General features: G+C 38.6%; 1 protein-coding gene across 2 annotated transcripts in view; it reads left to right on the top strand.

Moving 5' to 3' along the window:
• Window positions 1-18737, top strand: part of HHAT (hedgehog acyltransferase) — a 147251-nt gene that overhangs the window by 7757 nt on the left and 120757 nt on the right. For both annotated transcript variants that reach the window (XM_041413563.1, XM_041413564.1), the window contains exons 7-8: window positions 415-586; window positions 9881-10031. In XM_041413563.1, coding sequence (XP_041269497.1) covers window positions 415-586; window positions 9881-10031 — 323 coding nt within the window. The remainder of the gene's footprint in view (window positions 1-414; window positions 587-9880; window positions 10032-18737) is intronic.

Genomic DNA, 18737 nt, shown 5'->3' with positions numbered 1-18737 from the left:
AACTGTCCTCAAGTTATTGATTCTCAGTTGATAGAAGTTGGAGATATTTTAAGAGTAAGCAGTCATTGTTCCTGTTTGGAAGGCTGCTGCTTGAAAAACCTTCTTCATAGCTGTAGTTTCTTTAATCTTTTTATATTATCTCCAGAGGTCAAGTTGCAGGAGTTAAAGTCTCATGTCTGGATTTTTTTCAGGTTAACAGCAATTGGCCTTTTTTCCAACAGTTAGTTGCAACATGCATACACATTTGGCTTCTTCTTGCTTAACACTGTTCGCTGAGATTGAGATTGGAGAGACTAGTCTCCCTGAAGAGTGTGTGAGGAATTTCCAAATGGTGTAGTCAAAAGTTCCCAGGATAAGTATTTTAGTAAAATGGTCAGTTTTGTGCCAGGTAACCTCTTTGGATTTCTTCTTTAGATGAGGAGACAAGAAGCTTTCAGTGTGAAGACCAATCTCAGCATCTTAATTGTGGGCATAATTCGTATTTTCTTTTGGTGGTGCCTGGCTGAGCTGATGATTCACCTCATGTATATCCATGCTCTCTACAGTAGTGCTCTGCCTTTGGAATCTGCATCTTACTGGGCCTTGGGTGAGTATAGAAACAATAGCAGACATCTTTCTTCTTTCCACAGTTCAAGAACCTCAGTCTGCATCTCTTTTATGTCCACTTGTAGGTTCTTAAATGTAGCACATTATAGCCAGCCACTGTCAGAAAGGTGGTCTACAGCTTAGTTGAACTTATTGAGCTGCTTCCTAAATTAAAAAATATTCTGTACTTTTTCGAGTCTAGAGTATGTCTCTAAACTTTGGTCTAAGGTGATTCTCCCTCTCAAGTCGTAGAAGTGGACACTTAAAAGGAGTTTATTTATTGTGGGGATGAAGAAGGAGAGATGTTAGTTTTATCTTCTTCTGATTGATGTTTCTATGCATTCACGTTGAAAAGGACAGAACCTGTAAAAATTGTAGAGGGAAGGACTTGCAAATAAGGTAACCTGAAAGTAGTAGTTAGTGCCTCTCAGTTTTGTTGTCCTGCTTGGCTTCCCCCACTTCTACCCTGTCTGCAGCTCCCTGGTATTTCATTAAAATGCCCAGCTGTGAGTCAAAAGAATGCTGACAAATGCAGTGTAAATCAGCAAAAGCTTTAGGTGATGGTATGTAAGCAACTGGCATGTGTGGGTGATTTGATTCCTGCCCCCAATTCCCAAGCTTTTTCACGAGATAGGAAGAAAAAAAGCAAAGAAACCCCAGACCTTAGAACTGGTTTCTGAAAAAGCCTTGGTGATTTCTGACTTGCAGGAGGTGTCTCTTACACCAGGGATCAACACACACACTGGTATGAGCCTGTCCAGCACTCACTGGAGCTCACCTGTGTCACCCCAGTGTGTGTATGTTGGAGAGCACTTGGACTGCATTGGACTCTGGTCAGCAGAGGGCAATGTGTGCACTCTCTGTGTACCCTTGTGTGTATACATACACGCTTGATACATGTTTTAATATATAATTTTTATATCTAAAAAAGGGCAAGGGCAGATGGAGAGCAAGAAAGGGAGAAGTATGCCTCAGTGGTTTGTTGTTTGTTCTACTCCTCAGTCATTGTTTAGAAAGGGGATTCTGACTTTTCATTTTCTATTCTAAACGTCCGTTCATTGATGAGTTAAATCTGTTAGCTCCTAGTGCTTGTGTGTTTTACAAAAAGCTGGCCACTTCATAATGCGGAGAAGGCTCCAGATTTAGAGATTAAATATTCCAGCAGTGGTCCTACTGATGGATTCCTCCCTCCCTTCTAGACTACCAGTGTTGATTTTATAGGGAGTGGAGAGAGTTATGTTATAGACAACGGCTAAGTTGTCTGTGTAATTTGATAAAATAAAGTGTGTTATCCTAAGAATTAAAATGCATTTTGAACAGAGGGTTAGAAAAGGTGAAAATTTCTCAAAGGAACAGGAGGTGAAAGCTATTGTTAGAGCAAGTTTGGACTGTAAAGATGCCTGATGTCAAATTAAATGATTGTATTTTCACAAGATGCCTGTGGAGACCCTGCCTTTAGGAGAGGTGTATTCAAAAGGTAACCCTATTCTCACTGAGCCTTGTTTTTGTAGTAATGTAGGCAGGTGTTTAAAATATACTATAAATGAGATTTTGAGCTAGATTGAGATTTTGGTCACTTAATGTTTTCTCTGCAGGTTTTATCACAACGATTATATAGGTTTCCTTAGACTCAAATCAGTGGTAGGTCACTCTTGTAACTTGCTTTAGGGAGCTACCAATATATGAGTATGGGTACTGGTAATAATTTACTATTAAGTCTCACTGGACCCTTATGGATCTTACCATGCTTTTACACCAGTTTCTGTACAGATCCAAACACTCTCCTCTGTTACTTTGCATGCAGTGTTATTGGAACTAATTTCATCAGATAACTTGAGTCTTATGACCAAGGAAGCAGCTTGCTGTTGACTCAGGAGGATTATCCATGGTATATAAGCCTTTCTGTGCTGATGGGATTTGTTCATTTTGGGTGTCCTGTTTGACTACAGCAGCTTCAAAACAGCGTGGGACATCTATTTACCCTGTGATGCCTGGCTGCCCTGATTGCCTGGTAAACTTCAGGGAAAGGATGTGAGGCTGTTCTGCAGTCACCTCTAATTAGGGAGCTTATATCTGCTACTGCATCTTTTTTTCTGGGATAACTTTGAACAATGGGAAGTAAATGCCAGAAGTGCAGGCAAGACAACCCTGCTGTAAGGTTTTGTTCTCAGCACCTAAGGGCAATGTCAGTCTACTCCTCATCACAGTGTGTTCTGCATCACTCTGTGGTGTTCCTGTTAGGTGAGACAGCAAAGAAATAAAAAAATACCCCAAAATTGAACCCTGAGTTACAACGCTTGTTAAAAAATGCTGGTGTATAACAGTGCCATTTATGGCCATGTAAAGGAGAAATGCTGAAGTGACCTAAACTAACATTGGTGAGGGCACACAGGCATAAAATTAAAAAAATAGGAGACTGTTACCCAGCAGTAAAAGAAGTATGTTCTCTTGTGTGGATGGAATCAGAGGCAGATGAGTTTCTAGAAGCAGCAACATACCAAGTGGTGCAATATAGCTTTTCAATGACCAAATATTGGGTCCCACATCCAGAACAGAATGAGGAATATGATGGGGCTGTATCCAACTGTATGACTGTTTGCTATATATGTATGGTCCTTCAGTTTTGTGGAAGGGATGTTAGTGTCTGAACACAGAATTAATTTAAAGATGTCAGCTGTGCAATCACAGAACTTTTATTTATTGGTCCCAAGAAGCCATTGTTTGGAGAATGTGAGCATTTTCCAGAATTCACAAATCATTGTGTCTCTGTTCACAAATGTTTGTGTCTGTAGATAGTTAGCTATTGATGTACTGAGCAATATCAGGGCATTTGTGCTTTTTTAATGACAACTATCAAATGCAGTGTTTATAGCAATTCTGTGGTTTTGTGTTGGTGCTGCATCTCATTCTGGTAGCATCAGTCAGATTGGCTGAAAGAATTGGGTGCTTTCAGAATTAATGACACAGCAGGAAGACCCATATTCCCTGTTAATGGAAGCCATGATAGTTCATTCTTCCCAGTTTTAACATTAATTTTGAATAATTTTCTGCCTTTACATTTTGCACTGTAAAATGTAGATTTGCAGGCACCAAGAATAAAAACCACTATGTATTCCAGTAATCCAGTATCTCGATGAATTGCAGCATATCAGAACAATGGCTACACTGTGCCAGATTAAAAGTTCATCTGTTCTACGGAGTAATTTTTGGATATGCTATGTAATGAAGGAAGAGAAAAAAAATGAGTAAAAGACAGGTAGATTGGTGATCCTTTTCAATGTCTGTTCTTCAAGCTTCTGCAGCTTGAATGACAAATTCACTGACATGTGGTAATGGGGAGCTTAATAGCATTGGTTGAAAGAGCTCAAATTGAAACAAGTGATTCTTTTTTCTTTCTTTGCTATGACAACGTAGACTATCAATGGTAAAATTCACTCTGCTGAGGTACATTCTATTGTATAGAAACTGAAATGTGTGTTGCTTGGTCATTTGTGTGTTAAGTCTGATTCTGAAAATGCAGCTGTTGGAGGAAGCACTGCCTGTATTTCCCTGATGAGGCTTCACATTTATCCTGGTGATTCAGCACCATCTACTTATCCTGCTCATCTGAGCAGAGCTTTGCATCCATCTGGCAAGGTACAGGGAATGATGGAAGATAGAAGTGTGTATGAAAATATGTTGTTGAATATAATTGTTGCACTGGATTAATGTAGATCCTAATAGCTCCTGTGGCTGTGAAAATATATTTTACTAGGAATCTGTTTGTGCTTTGTCAGAAGTGTGTGATGTATAGATACACATCTGGGATGTACACACGTGATAGAATATTGTGAATTCCCTGTGCGTTTCATGTTGTAACCGTGTGTGGTCCTTTTCTTCTAGTGAAGCATGCACAAGGTACTGTCAATTAGCTATCACTGTGTCAATTATTAACCAGGCTCTACTACTTCAAAAGGGTATTTTCATATGAGTGGCATGTAAGTCAGTCTAAATATGGTCTGTTCAAAGGTGGAGCCACGTGGCTTAATCTGTAGTTGCTGATCCCATGTTTTAATTTGTTAGAAGAAGAAATGTTATGTATGTTCTTCTTTGACAGTGAGACCTACAGAGCAGTCTGTGTAAATTTGATGTAGGGTGCTGGTTTTGATGTGTTTGCAGTTTTTCATGATAAGTCCACAGAGAGGAAGTAGATTTCTGAGTTAATTTTCAGAAGCATGCAGCATTTTGCTGTTGAAATCAGGGGATTTGTTCATGTAAGTAGTGAAATACTAAGAGGGGTCTTAGTTTTTTCCATCCTGGAAGATAATGATAAGGAGAAATTGATGAAATATTTGTCATCTTGAGGTCTGTTTGAAAGCTGGAAATATAAACACAAATCAGAAAATTTAGATTTTTTTTTCTAAAATACTAAGTTGTTCCCTGTTTTGTAGAAAGAAGTGTTCATGTATGTAAGTTTTCTTTTTCTAATCTTTCCTGTAGGCTAAACTTCAAGATCCTATTGGCATTTAACCTACTTCTTTGACTACTTTCCTTTTTATTCATGCATGTTGTGGCTTAATCCCAGCTAGAAACTGAACACTACACAGCTGCCCACTCCTTTTCTTTTCTTGGAGAGGTGGGAAGAGAATTGGAAGAATAAAACTGAGAATTCATGGATTGAGATAAAGGCAGTTTAATAGGTAAATAAAAAGCTGCATGCATAAGCAAAGCAAAACAAGGAATTAATGCCTTACTTCTGTGGGCAGGCAGGTGTTGGATCTGCCCCGGGGAAGCTGGGCTCCATCGTGTACAATGGTTACTTAGGAAGACAAATGCCATCACTCTGAACATCCCCTCTTTCTTATTCCCCCAGCTGTATATGCTAAGCATGAGTATATGGTATGGGATACCACTTGGGTCAGTTGGGGTCAGCTGTCCTGGCTGTGTCTCCTCCAAGCTCCTTGTGCACCCTCAGCCTTCTCACTGGTGGAGGGTGAGGAGCAGAAAAGACTTTGACTCTCTAAACCCTGTGGTAACAAAAGCATCTCTCTGCTTTCAGCAATGATGTTTTGTGGACAAATCCAAAGCACAACCCCACACTGGCCACTGTGAAGAAAATTAACTATCCCAGTAAAAAACAGTGCAATGTGATAACTCTTTATTTAGAGAGCCTTTTCCTGCAACTATTTACTGTTGAACATAATGCTTACAGTAGATGTTTTCATATAATGGTTTGGGTTGGAAGGGACCTTAAAGATCATCTAATTCCAATCCCTTTGCCGTGGGCGTTCCTCCCACTAGACCAAGTTTCTCAAAGTCCTTGGGAGTATTCATGGTAGGTGTCTTTAAAGCATGTGTGTGCTTAAAAGCCTTCTGGTTTACTTTAACTTGGAAGACCTGTCTGTGCCTTGGCTGAGAGTCCCTTGGCAGTTCTGTTTAGTCTTGTTTAAGTAATTTCACTTTGGAACCTTTATGTCCATTCAGCTTTCTATAAAAATAAGCACTTAGCATCCAGGACAAACACTGTGGTACTTTCCTGCCACTACTCTATCCACAGAAGGATATTTCTTGCTTCTTGTGTGCTGATGGAAGGCTGAGTCATTTTGAACTTGATGATATGGTCCCAAATTCTGAGCTGTTATAAATGTCTGCTTCCTATTAGATTTCTGCCATGTGTCAGTAACCCTTTTGAAGTGTGACTGCATATTTATCTCTTTTTAGTGGAACCTGTCCTGGTGCTTGACAGAAACAAACATCTACAATCACTAATGCCATAGGGTCAGTGTAGCTGCAAAAAGGGTAAAGTGGTGATGCTATGCTGATAATAAAATTGCCTTCTAAGTTACAGTTGAACATGACTTTTGGTGTTGGCTTAAGGACAGAAAAATGTCAAGTGTGATTTGTAATATCTGGATGCAAACGTTTTGTTGCTTGCTTATGAAAATATTCTATTTGTTAACTTCTGTCAAAAACTACTAGTCAGAATTTTGAGAATGTGTTGACTAAAATTAAGTAATGTGAATATTCTAATTTGTCATGATCTTTGTTGCAAAGCTCTGTGAAACTTAGGAAATGCAGTTTTGCAGTAAACTTAAGGTTAAGAAAAATATTGGAAGGTCTATAAATACATTTTTAAAGCATAGGAAAGCTTAGAATTTTTTAATGATTGGGAAATGATACACTGAAAATACCAACTTCTATAAAAATAAATTGCTTTAGTCTGGGATATCAAACACCTTGACTGTTGAAATGCATGGGATTAAGATCGGGTACTTTACCTTGATATTTTATCCTTTAACGCATTCTGTTAAAAAAAAAATCTCAACTTTGAATCCTTTGAATTAATTTATTATGGAGAAAAGATACAATCTTGGCAGTGTTTTTTCCTCTTAGGTGTTTATGATATACATTTGATATGGCTTGTTTCCAATTTAAAATAATGCTCATGTGTGTGGAGGAATTATTATATCAAACATTAGAGAAGAAATTATGTGATATTGTTAATGAATTTGATTGTTAATTTCATGCTTCTAAATAATTTGAAGTAGTTTGCTTCTGGCTACTTTGTGCAAGTGAGTGAAGCAAATGCAAGCAACTGGAATGTCTTAGGTATGCAAGAAGGTTTAAAGCCTGTGCCTGTTGCCAGTGCAGCGCAGCTATTGTGTGGCTGTGAATCTCGCCATTAGTTTTCCCAGTGTGGCCAGAACTTTCCTACTGCTGGCATGAGCTCAAGACCAATGAGAACTTGATCTGTGTATTTTGATAGGGACCTTTGTGTTGCTGTTTTTGTGAGTCTTAGAATTGCCACTTGCAGACTAGCTCCTGTGTGCTAGGTGTGACTGTGATGTGATGTCTGTGTTTAAGATGCCAGTGCTACTGAGCTGCCTGTTAGTTACAGTAATGGCAACCAAGATGTGTGTTATTGAAGATGGTGAAAATGCCTTTTTTCCTCAGCTTGCATAGTATGACTTCTTATCCGTGAACTCCATCTTTCGTCATTATATTTAAAATTGAATGTATTGATTTTTTGGTCTCAGAGTGGAAGCCTGTTTCTAAATACCTTTCCATCAAGCACAGCCAAAGGATTTTGAATTTTACTACTCCACAGACAGCTGTGATCTTCTAATTGGTTTGTGTGGGTGTCAGTATTCAGCTCTCCAATGAAATTTGTCAGAAAAGAAATGAGACACTGAATGAGAAGGGAATTAAAGCAGAAATTTGGCTGTACAGATGATTTAGCAGTAATCTAATGTGGAGCTAATTGGCTAGTATCCAAATTGTGCTTCTGATTGTTTGTTTTCCTCTGGGGAAAAATGTTATTGAATACTTGATGCCTGCTTCCCTGAAGTAAAATAACATAAGCTTCTTATCTCAGTATTTTGTTCTAACATCAGTTTTTATCTTGTTTGGCACAACTGTTTCTTATCATGTGCATGGACTATGATATCAGAACTAAAAGTGTTTGATTGTTGTAGCAAAACAGTGGCCATGTGTAGGTCAGCAGGAACTTTCCATTTTACATTATTAGTGCCAGAATTTCACTCTAGGTTGTTATACAGTAGATGAATTTTTAATGCTTAGCTTTTGGTTGTCATCCATAGTATTCTCATTAGTCAGCAGAATGCAATAGAGATGTTCCCCCTGCCCCCCTTAAAAAAAAAATAAATTACAGGTTACTTAAATGTTCATGGAGTTGTACTGCTGGAGTCAGATTAAAAACTTTGTCTCCAAGGACAGTCTGCTGGAAGGCTTTAAAATTGTGCTGAACGTCTACAGTCCTTCAGTCAAGTTAGGTAATATAGCTGAGCAAAAGCAGAGCACTGGAGTAGAAGGAGATGTAGCAATTGCATTTTATAATTTTTTTCTGTATTGAAGTATAATTTTAGTTTCCCTTCTTTGTGATGAGATTTTCCATATGTCAACTGTCAGATGGAGAAGTTCACCAAAGTCAGTGGGTCCTTGAGAACTGACATCACCAGTTTCTGTGAAAGTGTTGGCCTCTGCTTTTTACTGTATTTTTACTTATTGGTCAATACCACTTTTTTCAACAAAGAACATTTAGAATGTTAGTAGGACTCATCTTCCTTTATAATGCATTTGAAGGTTGTTACTTGATTTTCATCTCAGATCTGTGGAAGGTGCTGGAGTTTGTGTCATAACCTGAGGTTGTGAGCAAGCACACTGATGAAATTTCTCCTTTGGAATTAAGGCAGCTACAGGACCCTAAGGAGACCTTTGTCTGTGGGTTTAAAATCTGAAATATGCTTTAAGCATTATGCCAAGTGGAGTTCCAGTTTTCTATGCCTTGGATGCAGCAGAAGGGGATCTTGTAGTGATGCCTTAGGTTTTAGCTTTTTTATTTTTCAGATTCTGTACTGCTTTTGTGTGCAGTTCTGAGCTTCACATTAAGGGATGGTAAGCTCTTTTCACAGAGCAGCTAGACAAAACAATTCCTTTCCTAGCTTGGGACCAAAGACCGAACAACCCAAATCTCAGGCCCAAGAGCATAAACACTGTGGACTGAAGAGAGAAACAAGAAGGATGGGACTTCATAACCTAAAGCTATAATTGGACAATTAACTCCAATATGCTAATGGACCAGAACTTATAAAACAGAGAGACCCTGTGACCAGTCATCTATTTTGTGACCATTTTAGGTTCATCTTGGGTGTAGCCCTGGCTGGGCTCTTGTATTGCTCAAGCTGTATGCATTGAGGCCTTTTATTAAATACCTACTTTATTCTTTAACTCTGTCTAGCCTCAGTTCCAGGTCAGCCTTCGCAAGGCATAAGTAGGGGTATTTTTTTGGGTGAGTCAATCTGACGGGGCATGGAATGTTTGTGGGGATGTCAGGATAATGTGCAGCTATAACCATTGTTTATGGCTGTTCTGGAGCAACAAATGTAGAGTGGTTGGTTGGTTTTTTTTTTGCAAAGATAAATTTACTGTCCCTGTGGTAAATGTGCATTGCTTATATTGGTATATTCTGACTTTTAGCTCAGCATAAGTCAGTTGGTTTTTTTCATAGCAGTCAACACCCACAGTTCAGAGATTTTTGAGAGTGGAACTACAGATGCAGATTTGTGCCTTCATGCTGGAATGATGGTACCATTTTGTATATGTGCCTAATGTCATAAATGCATGGGCTTGTGTGCTGTGTCTCTTGTGAAGAGACAAATGTTGTGTATCCCATCAAGCAATGGTGCTTGCCTTAGTTCTTTGAATAATTGCTGTTTGGAGGTAATCAGTATTAACAGGTTTTTAAATGTTTCAGGTCTTTTTTAAGGTATGTTTTGTTTTTGTTTTTTTCTTTTAGGTGGCCTGGCTTTAGCTCAAGTACTTTTTTTTTATGTGAAATATCTCGTTCTGTATGGTGTTCCTGGCCTCCTCCTTCAAATGGATGGACTCAAGCCTCCAGCTCTGCCTTGCTGTGTGAGCCTGATGCACAGTTTCACTAAAATGTGGAGGTTAGTCATTGCTGCTTTTCAGGCAATTTATTTCTGATACATGGCAGTCAGTAAGAGCATGCCTGTGTGTTCATTCTCACATACATTTGCTTTCCTGTCCTTGTGCTTTTTCTCTCACCCTCATTATTCATCTTTCGTGCTTTTTAAACGGATTTCAACTTGATGGTTACTTTTTCACATTGTGGAGGGATAAGGGCAAGTACCCATCTCAGCATTTTCGTCCTTTTAGTTACTGGAGTTAGACTCAGCCTACCTAGTTAATATAGCAATCATTTTTTCCAGTTATCTATGAAATGATTTTTCTTTTTTTCCAGTCTGGGTCTAAACCCTACATTTCAGCTTGAAATCCTTCTAGAGACTGAAAATAAATGCTTGATTAATGACATGAGGAAAGCTGTAGTTATAATATTTTAGCATGTAGTACTATGAAAATGGTACTCATTTATAAAGTAGGATGAATTTCTGGATCTGCTTTGCTTTTACAGGAGTTTCAGCACAATATTTCTTCAAAAAACTATGAATTTTGTATCTTATGTTTGCTTTAAATCAGTGCTCACTGAAGTATTTTTACGGAAAACTGTCTTCTAGGTGGATTCTGCTTAATGCTTGCCTTCCGTATAAGAGTGGATTCACTTGACTTCTCCCTTGTTTTCCCCTGCACTAGCCAATATTCCTTCAGGCTGTGGGGTTATGTGCCCCAGACTTCTAAAAACATTCCCCTAATGATTTAGGCTTGTCAGTCTTTTAGTGTAGAGGCTTTTTTCCTGTTGTGTTAGTGCAGAGCCTGTCAGAACGCTGCTTACTCCATCTTGTCTCTGACTGCTTTGCAATATGAATAAAGCTTTTAATTTTAGTCATTAAAACAGTGGGCCTGCTGTTATCAGAGTTTTATTGGACAAGATTTTAATTTTGTTTTCAGTTGAAGCTAGCTGTAACAAGAAGGCTTTATAGTTTATACTAGTTGGCAAGTGTAAATCTGAAGTATTCAAAGAAATGCAGCAGGAAGAGTGCAGAAAACAGATGAATTATTAAAAATTATTTGAGCTTCTAACAACTGCTTTGGTTTAAATGCTCTTTCAGAGTTTGCACTGAACTTCTGACCTATGGAGTTAATATAGAAATCTGTCATTTTTACCAGGCACTCTCATGAGAACATCTCATCTCTTGGCCTTCTGGCCCTTGTAGGCAGAGTTGCAAACAGCAGCAGTTTTTCCCCTTTGTCAATTCCTGTTCCAGGGAATCTGTGTATTGCACTGGAGGTGCCAAGTGAAAGTGAATTTCAGCACAAACCCTAATGACACTGCTGTACCAGGTAGATGTAACAGGCCATGAAAAGGTGCTCTGCACCTGCAAATGTGAGTGGTGTAACACAGTAAAAAAATAGGGCATTCCTTAAAATACTCATAACTCTTGTATGAAAATTGAAACTAATATCTAATTAGAAAACTTTTCTTTATAGAAAGAAAAAGTGTCAGGTGCAGATATTTATCTTTTGCCCAATTATTTAATTTCTATTAAGAATTCATTGGCAGAAGTAATAAAATTATTTCACAGATTGAATTTGTTTGCTTTGCATGTTGAAAAAAGTCATTTAGTATATACCTGACTTGATTTCTTGCTCTCAAAGTTCTTTAGTAGTAGACTTTTCTGTAGCTGCTGTGTTATGGGGAATTCTCAATTATCTAAGGAGCTTTGTGAATGCCCTGAATTATGATGTCCTTTTGCCTTTACAGTTAAACTCTTCAAACACTCTACCCAGAGGCTTTGCAGTCTAATGTGGTGGATCTGTATCTTGTACAAGAATGTTGTGTTAGAAGTAGGAATAGCCTTTGTTTCTGAACTGTGTGACTGAACAGGACAGAAAATTTGCAAATTACGGGTTTAGCATAAAACAATGAAAAAAGGGGAAAGTAAATGGCTCATGTTGTGAAGCCTTATTAACCATGACACTAGGTTTCCCTGAAGTTCTAAAAGCTTTTTGGTAGTTTGTGAATACAGGACTGTAATAGGAATGCTCCTGACAACTTTATCAGAGTGTGTCAAATTTAAATATTAAGAATGCCATGTCTAGTTTTAAGCTGGTAGAGTGAGATTTGTACCAGACTGTTTTCACTAAATAGTAGTCTGGTAAAGCTTATTAAATACTACTTAGGGCCAGGTTGGGACATGGAATGGATTGGAATAATCCAAATGACTTGGAGTTACACCAGTCTTACCCTCTGTCTGGCATCAGGGACACTGCTCAGGAAAAAGTGCTTATGTATGCTTGGCTTACATAAGCTTCCCCTTCTTGCTGGTATCCACTTGAGAATACTGTCAGAAACATGTTGGCTGGACTTTCCAAGGTCTAGTATTACAATTTTTGTCTCAAAGCTTTTAGCAGTGCATTTTGAAGGAGAGAAGATAGCCTGGAGAGAAAGACAATGTGAAAGTCACAATGTAAGGAATGCAAATATGCTACTAAGGAGCCTTACACCACCACCTGGTGTCCTTTGAACATAACAACAAAGCTTTTGGTCTGATCTATACAGACCTGTGTCACTTCTAGTCAGTACATGCTGACATAATTCACTGTGATATAGCACGTGGAAGACCTTTCAGTCAGGAAGGTAAGCGAGATACCACAGTGTGTCTAAAGCTTCTCTAGAGCTGAAAAGCAAAGCAGGTGTTAAAAAACCAAATCAAGTAGTCTGTGTCTCTATGGTACTAAACAATAAACCAAATCGTGTCCATTCAAACCTAAAAATAAAAGACTTTAAATTAAAGTTATCAAGCCTATAATAGGTTCTTCCTAATTCACATTTAATCAGGACAATCTCTAGAGTAAAAAAATTATCAGTCCTGTTTGCTGTCTCTGGACCAATACAGGTGTTGAATGTGTTACTCTGGTTTCATTTCACCAGGATATCATTAGCTTGCTAAATATGCAGCTGCATAGCTAATAAATGCATGATAAATACACTGCTATTCAAAAGCTTTATTATAGCTGTGAAAAGGAGTCTCTGAGCTCCTGCTTTCCAGAGAGGATAGTAGTTCAGTGGCATCCAATTTTAGTTTTTAATGTCTACTTTACCTTAAGCCATGATGAATTAAAACTTAGTTTTTGTTACCAAGGTCAAAAGCAAGGTAATCAATTGTGGGAGAGAACCAATGTTGTTGGAAACTTGTTCTTTTAAAGAATTAGTCAAGGCTGATGCTTGCCATACAATTTCTCAGGTGGGGGCGATGCAACAGTTGCAGCAACTAGAAGTAGTTGTGTTACTGCTGAAACTTACAAATTGAAATATGGAAAAATATCCTAGTGGAGGAGTAATAGTTTAGAAACTACAGAAACAAAAGATAGTACATAACTAAATCCTGTATAAATTTTGACATATTGGTAAATTATCTTGTCAATGTATTCCATAGAGGAACTTGTCAGTTTGTAAATTAGGACAACAGTTGGCTGCTGTTCATGAAAAAATAACCATGCTTCCATTTTTGGGTTTTGTATACTGTTAGAGGGTAGACTCTGCAACAAAAATGTTGGACATATTAGTTAGGTATGTTTTGCTATGCTGTGGGAAAAGCAATACATAAACCCCACAGTTATTTCTGGTCACGGGCTGATTTGAAATGTGCAGAAGCACAACACCTTGATGATGTTCTGAGAGCTGGAGCACCTTGCCTATGCAGGTGGTTTGAGAGAATTGGGTCCAACCTGGAGAATCAAAGGTTCCAGGGAAAGCTCATTGCAGCCTTCCAGTACCTAAAGGGGGCTTATAAAAAAGAGGGAGAGAGACCTTTTTATGCAGGCAGATAGTGATAGACAAGGGGAAATGGTTTTAAAGTGAAAGAGGAGAGGTTTAGATTAGATTCTGAGAAGCAATTATTTAGTGAGATGGTGGTGAGGCACTGGAATATGTTGCCCAGAGAAGTTGTGGATGCCCTGTCCCTGAAAGTGTTCAAGGCCAGGTTGGATGGAGTCCTGATCAACCTGGTCTAGTAAGAGTTGTCCTTACACATGTCAGGGGCATTGCAATTAGATTATCTTTGAAGGTCCCTTACAACCCAAACAATTCTGTGATTCCATTACTTCTTCTGTCCTTCCACCTTGAAATCTTGTCATTCTCAAATATCCCAAAATAGTTTGGAGACGAGTGTGTTGGAGATGAATTGTGCTGAAACTTGATGCATGTTTAATATAGGTTAGTCTCAGCAAGAGTAGAGGCTTTTCAAGAAGGCAGGCAGAAATAACATATGAAACAGATTTCACTGTAAACAGTATTTCATCTAGAAAAAAAGAAAATTAAGTTGAAGAATGCTGCCAGAGCAAAATAAATACAGTGATAAAGATCAAATAATTTTCAATTACTGTGTTTTAAAGTAAATTCTAGATTCTACTCTGTGTTTAACACCCTGATTCTTGACAGACAAGAGTCTGACATAGGCCAACCCCTGATTTTCTTGCATGCTTAAGGGGTGGACTAGGAGGGCTGTTTTGGCATGTCCAGACACACACACACTTCTGTACGAACAAGTTAAATTTATGCCAGTGATGTTTTAGTGACATCCAGAAATGGCATCTGGGTTATGATTTGCAGGAAATTGTCTGCCGTTTAGTTTACTATCTTTGTTACTGCTTAGGATTATTTGGCTAACATGAAAAAATGGTCTTTATGCAAGGTCTCAGTGAATTTCTTCAAATTGTGGATTACAGTCTGCTTTGGTTTTATTACATTCTTGGCTATAATGATGCCATAGAAAATAGACCTACATTTAAAAGTGTAAATTTATTTGCATTTGTTTCTTCCTCATCCTGGTGCTTTTTGCCTACTTTTGCTGTTGATCCTGAAACTTCCCTTCTTCTGGAAACAATTCCTTGTATGTCTGTCAAAAACGACATTGTCAGGGTTTTTTCCCCTTTGTTTTGGACTTTTCTGGGAAAAGGCAAGTCTGACACTTATGCATGAGTGTGAGCACAAGAGATCACTGTGACCACATGCAATAATTCTAGAATGATGAATAGCCTGCAAATCTTACTGTCTTTCATTTCTGGCTTAAACTCCTGATAGTATTGTTCAATTGCCTAGTAGTTTATAGTGAGGACTGAAATAGATATTTAAGAAAGGAAAATGGACTTCCTGACCTGTAGAGGTAATTACTTGAGTGCATTTTCATCTGTGCTTCTTATGGTCTCAACCAGCATGACACATATTTTCGGGTCTTTGGGCTTCTGATTTTTAGTAGTAGAATAAATAATCTTGGGAATTAGTTTGTTAAGTATATCAAGACAAGAAAGATGCTGAAAGGCATTAAGGAAATTTAAATAAGATCAGAAGTGGAGTTTCTGTCAGTGCTTGACTTGGAAAACTTGCCTCCTTAAATTCCCAAATAGCCAATGTTTGGCACAAGTTAACACAAACGTAATTGTACCAATAGCAGCTGTAGCTGTGCTGCAGATCTGTGTAGTCAGGATGACATCCCTGCCTCTGGGCTCAGAGTAATGTGCCTTTGTGTATTTAGGGGCTTGTACTCTAACAAATGGTGAAAGGTTCACTCTTTCTGTTTGGGTCTTGTAGTGCTCTTTTGTTGTGGTGTTTCTGGATAGGCTGATGAATGGTCTGAAACAGGAGATAGCAGATTTTCTCCCTAAATTTCTCCTTCCTATGAGTTTAGTTCTCTGATTACATGTTAGTAATAACAGCAAATTGCTGTTGTGCAACCTGTCATTTGGAGGTAATTGCAGGGCAGAAAGGAAGGATGATAGGTTAAATTTCTTTGCATTGCAGGTATCTTCAGGAGTAGTTAAGTTACCAAGCCTTGACAAATTTGCATGAGGGAAGGAGAGGCAGGCAGTGAAAAGAAACTCCACATCTCCATGGCAGATGGAAGGAGGGATTCAGCATGAATCACCCAAAGCCTGGTAGAAATTTGAATGGCACGTCCAGATCTGTGGCTCACACCTGCTGCCCACCCTGCTGTGGAAAGAGCTGCAGCAGCTGCTTTCCAAAGCTGTAGGAAGACCTCCTCTGAGGTCTACAGGTTCTGTGCCTGGGGAGAGGGTCCGTCTGGGGTTTAGAGCCAGGGGTGCTGGACAAGCCTACTTGTACTATGACCAGAGAATCTCATTTTCACTGCTATGAGCAGCCTACCAGTCAGCTTCAAGAGGATCAGGTATTTTCCAGGTGGTTTGTTTTGTATTTGTCCTACAGTTCTAGATGGCTACGTTTTTGAAAGCACTCTACTGTGTGTTTATTATGGGAAGTACTGAGCAGCTGGAACTGGGAGACAAGAAAAGGAAGGACATGCTTATGCATATTTCCCTTTCCTCTAGAGTTTAGGATTATGTCTTCTGGTACATTTTTACCCTTTGATATTTTCAAAGAAGGAAGTTTTCCAGTATGTTGTAGACAGTGTATCAGGTAGAATAAATGTCTTTAAATTACCTAGCTTCTCAGTGGTCTTAGACTTAAAAATGTTAATCCTGTATCATTTCTATTCCAAAGTCAAAAGGCATCTTTTCCCTACTGCGTTTCGGAGGTGATATCCTAAATATGAAAAAAGATTATTTAAAAGGGTATTTGGACTAAATACAGTTATGCCCACAGTGTTGCAATGGCCTAGTGCTCATGAGAAAAGGATAATTTTAGTGAAAGTTGGGATTTTTGCGAAAACGTGCAGAAGCCTGCACAGACTTTAACACTGTCAAGTCATAGGATTAGGTTTCTTATCCTGTCCGTACAGGTGCACTGGATCATATCCCAAATCAGTAGTAAAAATAACATGCATAAGACCAGTTGTGTCATGGAAAGCTTGTGTGCTGAGAGAGGTAGGTGGTGTGCTTTAAAACACTTAAAAATATTAAGTTTTCATTCTTGAGAAGATACTAACAGGTCTTTGAGGATGCTGAGTGTGAATCTTGGGAAGGAAAGTGCTCTTCTTCCTTCTATTGATATATAAACTTGAATATAAGGCAGGTCTCCCTGTATGTTCCTGCCCTCTACAACTCCTGTAGTATTCCTAAGCAGAATGATTTGGTATTAAATACACAGTCACAGTGTGTACTGACAGGTGGAGTCGAGGAAAGCTCTCCTTAGGCTGTCCAGCTATAAGTAACCTGCTTGCCAATATCTGAATACTTCAACTTCTTGCCAAAAACGTGGCTATTTAGTTGCAGAATTAGTGCATATCTTTAATTGTGGTATAACTTGTTTTAAAGGTGAAAAATAAGTCTCCCTGATTTACTGTATTTTTTGTTAACTTGGTGATGCTTAAAGCGGAGTATTGATCTGTGATGTTTCCAGCTGTCACCTGAATATAGGAAAGCCCTGGACTGGTTAGCTGTTTTCTGTCTCACTGATGAAGACAAAAAATTTAACTGCTTTTGATGTCAGCTAAATTAGTGCACACTGCAGTTACCTACTGTACTGTACAGTTCGATTTACTGGTTATATCAAAGCTTTGAAAGGGTCCTTAAATCTCTTCAGTAGAGAAAAAAAAATCTGTTACTCTGGAGTGTGAAAACAAGTTCAGTAATAAGGCACCCTAATCCCTCTTGGGTCTAAATTACAAAATTATTGGCAATTTATTTGTCTAATGACTGCATTGTCACTGTACTTTGAAATTGCTGGGTTTTTTAACAATCAAGCTAAACCCACGTATTGCTCTTCACCTGTGAAGCCCATTGCTCACTGTATTTGATATGAGCTCTGTGTAGAAACAAACTATTATTGCTGCTCACATTTGGCAAGCAGCACTCTGCCTGCTCACAAGTACTGTAGAAAATGAGTAATGGCTGTTAATAAACTTGTTTGCTCTGTTTGCAGTAAGGACAGAGATCTCACAGTAATTGGACAATCATGCTGCAGTGCAGGAGTCTTACGTGACAAAGACTGAGGGAGAACTTTCCCTATGGGAGTTTGCCACTAATGGGCATTAGGTTTCATCCACCCTCCATGAGCTACTGTAGGCTTTTGAAGAATTGGAGAAGGTATAAAATTAAAGTAATATTTCTTCTGAAGGGTTCTAGCAGAGATTAAGAGAATACAAATGAGAGTTTGCTTTTTTAAAAAGTGTTTGCTGAGCTGTATAACCAAGATCCAGGGATTGGATATGTGAAAAACAGAACCAATTTGTTATTTTAAAGCCTCCCAAGTAGGCAGACTTGTGTGCAATTTACATACACACTGGCAGTGGCTGATGCCTGTTGAAATTTCTGCTTCTCTTTCCATCCAGGAGATTACAGGGGTGAGGAGGAGTCACTTTCCTCAGGCTTTCTGATATAATACAAGTTCTGCATTTAAACTGAAATAAAACAACAAAACATATTTGGTAATGAATTAAATTTGTAGGCTGGAGGCCATTAGCATTGTTAAGTGTTTTTCTGTGGTCCTCAAAAGAGCTTTCTCCTTACTGTAGGTTAATTTTACTATGCAGGTCTCCAGCCTGAGTTCCCAGCTAATAACTGAAACTGTGCAGATGAAGCTTTGATACTTACTAATAGTTTCTACTTGGAGATGAAAGTGTATTTAACAAAATGCCCACTGAAGTTGGACTGTATCCTGCATTATACAGACTGTCCAGAGTCAGTCCGGGTGTATTTCTGCTTTACTTGAAATCAGTGTGAGTTTTGTGCTGATTTTGATGGTGTCAGGATTTCACTGAGGTTTTCCACCATTCTCCTGGGTACAGGAAGCCCTAATTTCTCCCTTTGATGCTATGCAG

The sequence above is a fragment of the Onychostruthus taczanowskii genome, unplaced genomic scaffold, assembly GCF_017590055.1.
Source record: "Onychostruthus taczanowskii isolate IOZ18803 unplaced genomic scaffold, ASM1759005v1 scaffold42, whole genome shotgun sequence".
In the NCBI taxonomy this organism is placed as follows: Eukaryota; Metazoa; Chordata; class Aves; order Passeriformes; family Passeridae; genus Onychostruthus; species Onychostruthus taczanowskii.
Note: the sequence above shows the minus strand (reverse complement) of the source record. Positions and strands in the feature narration are given on the sequence as shown.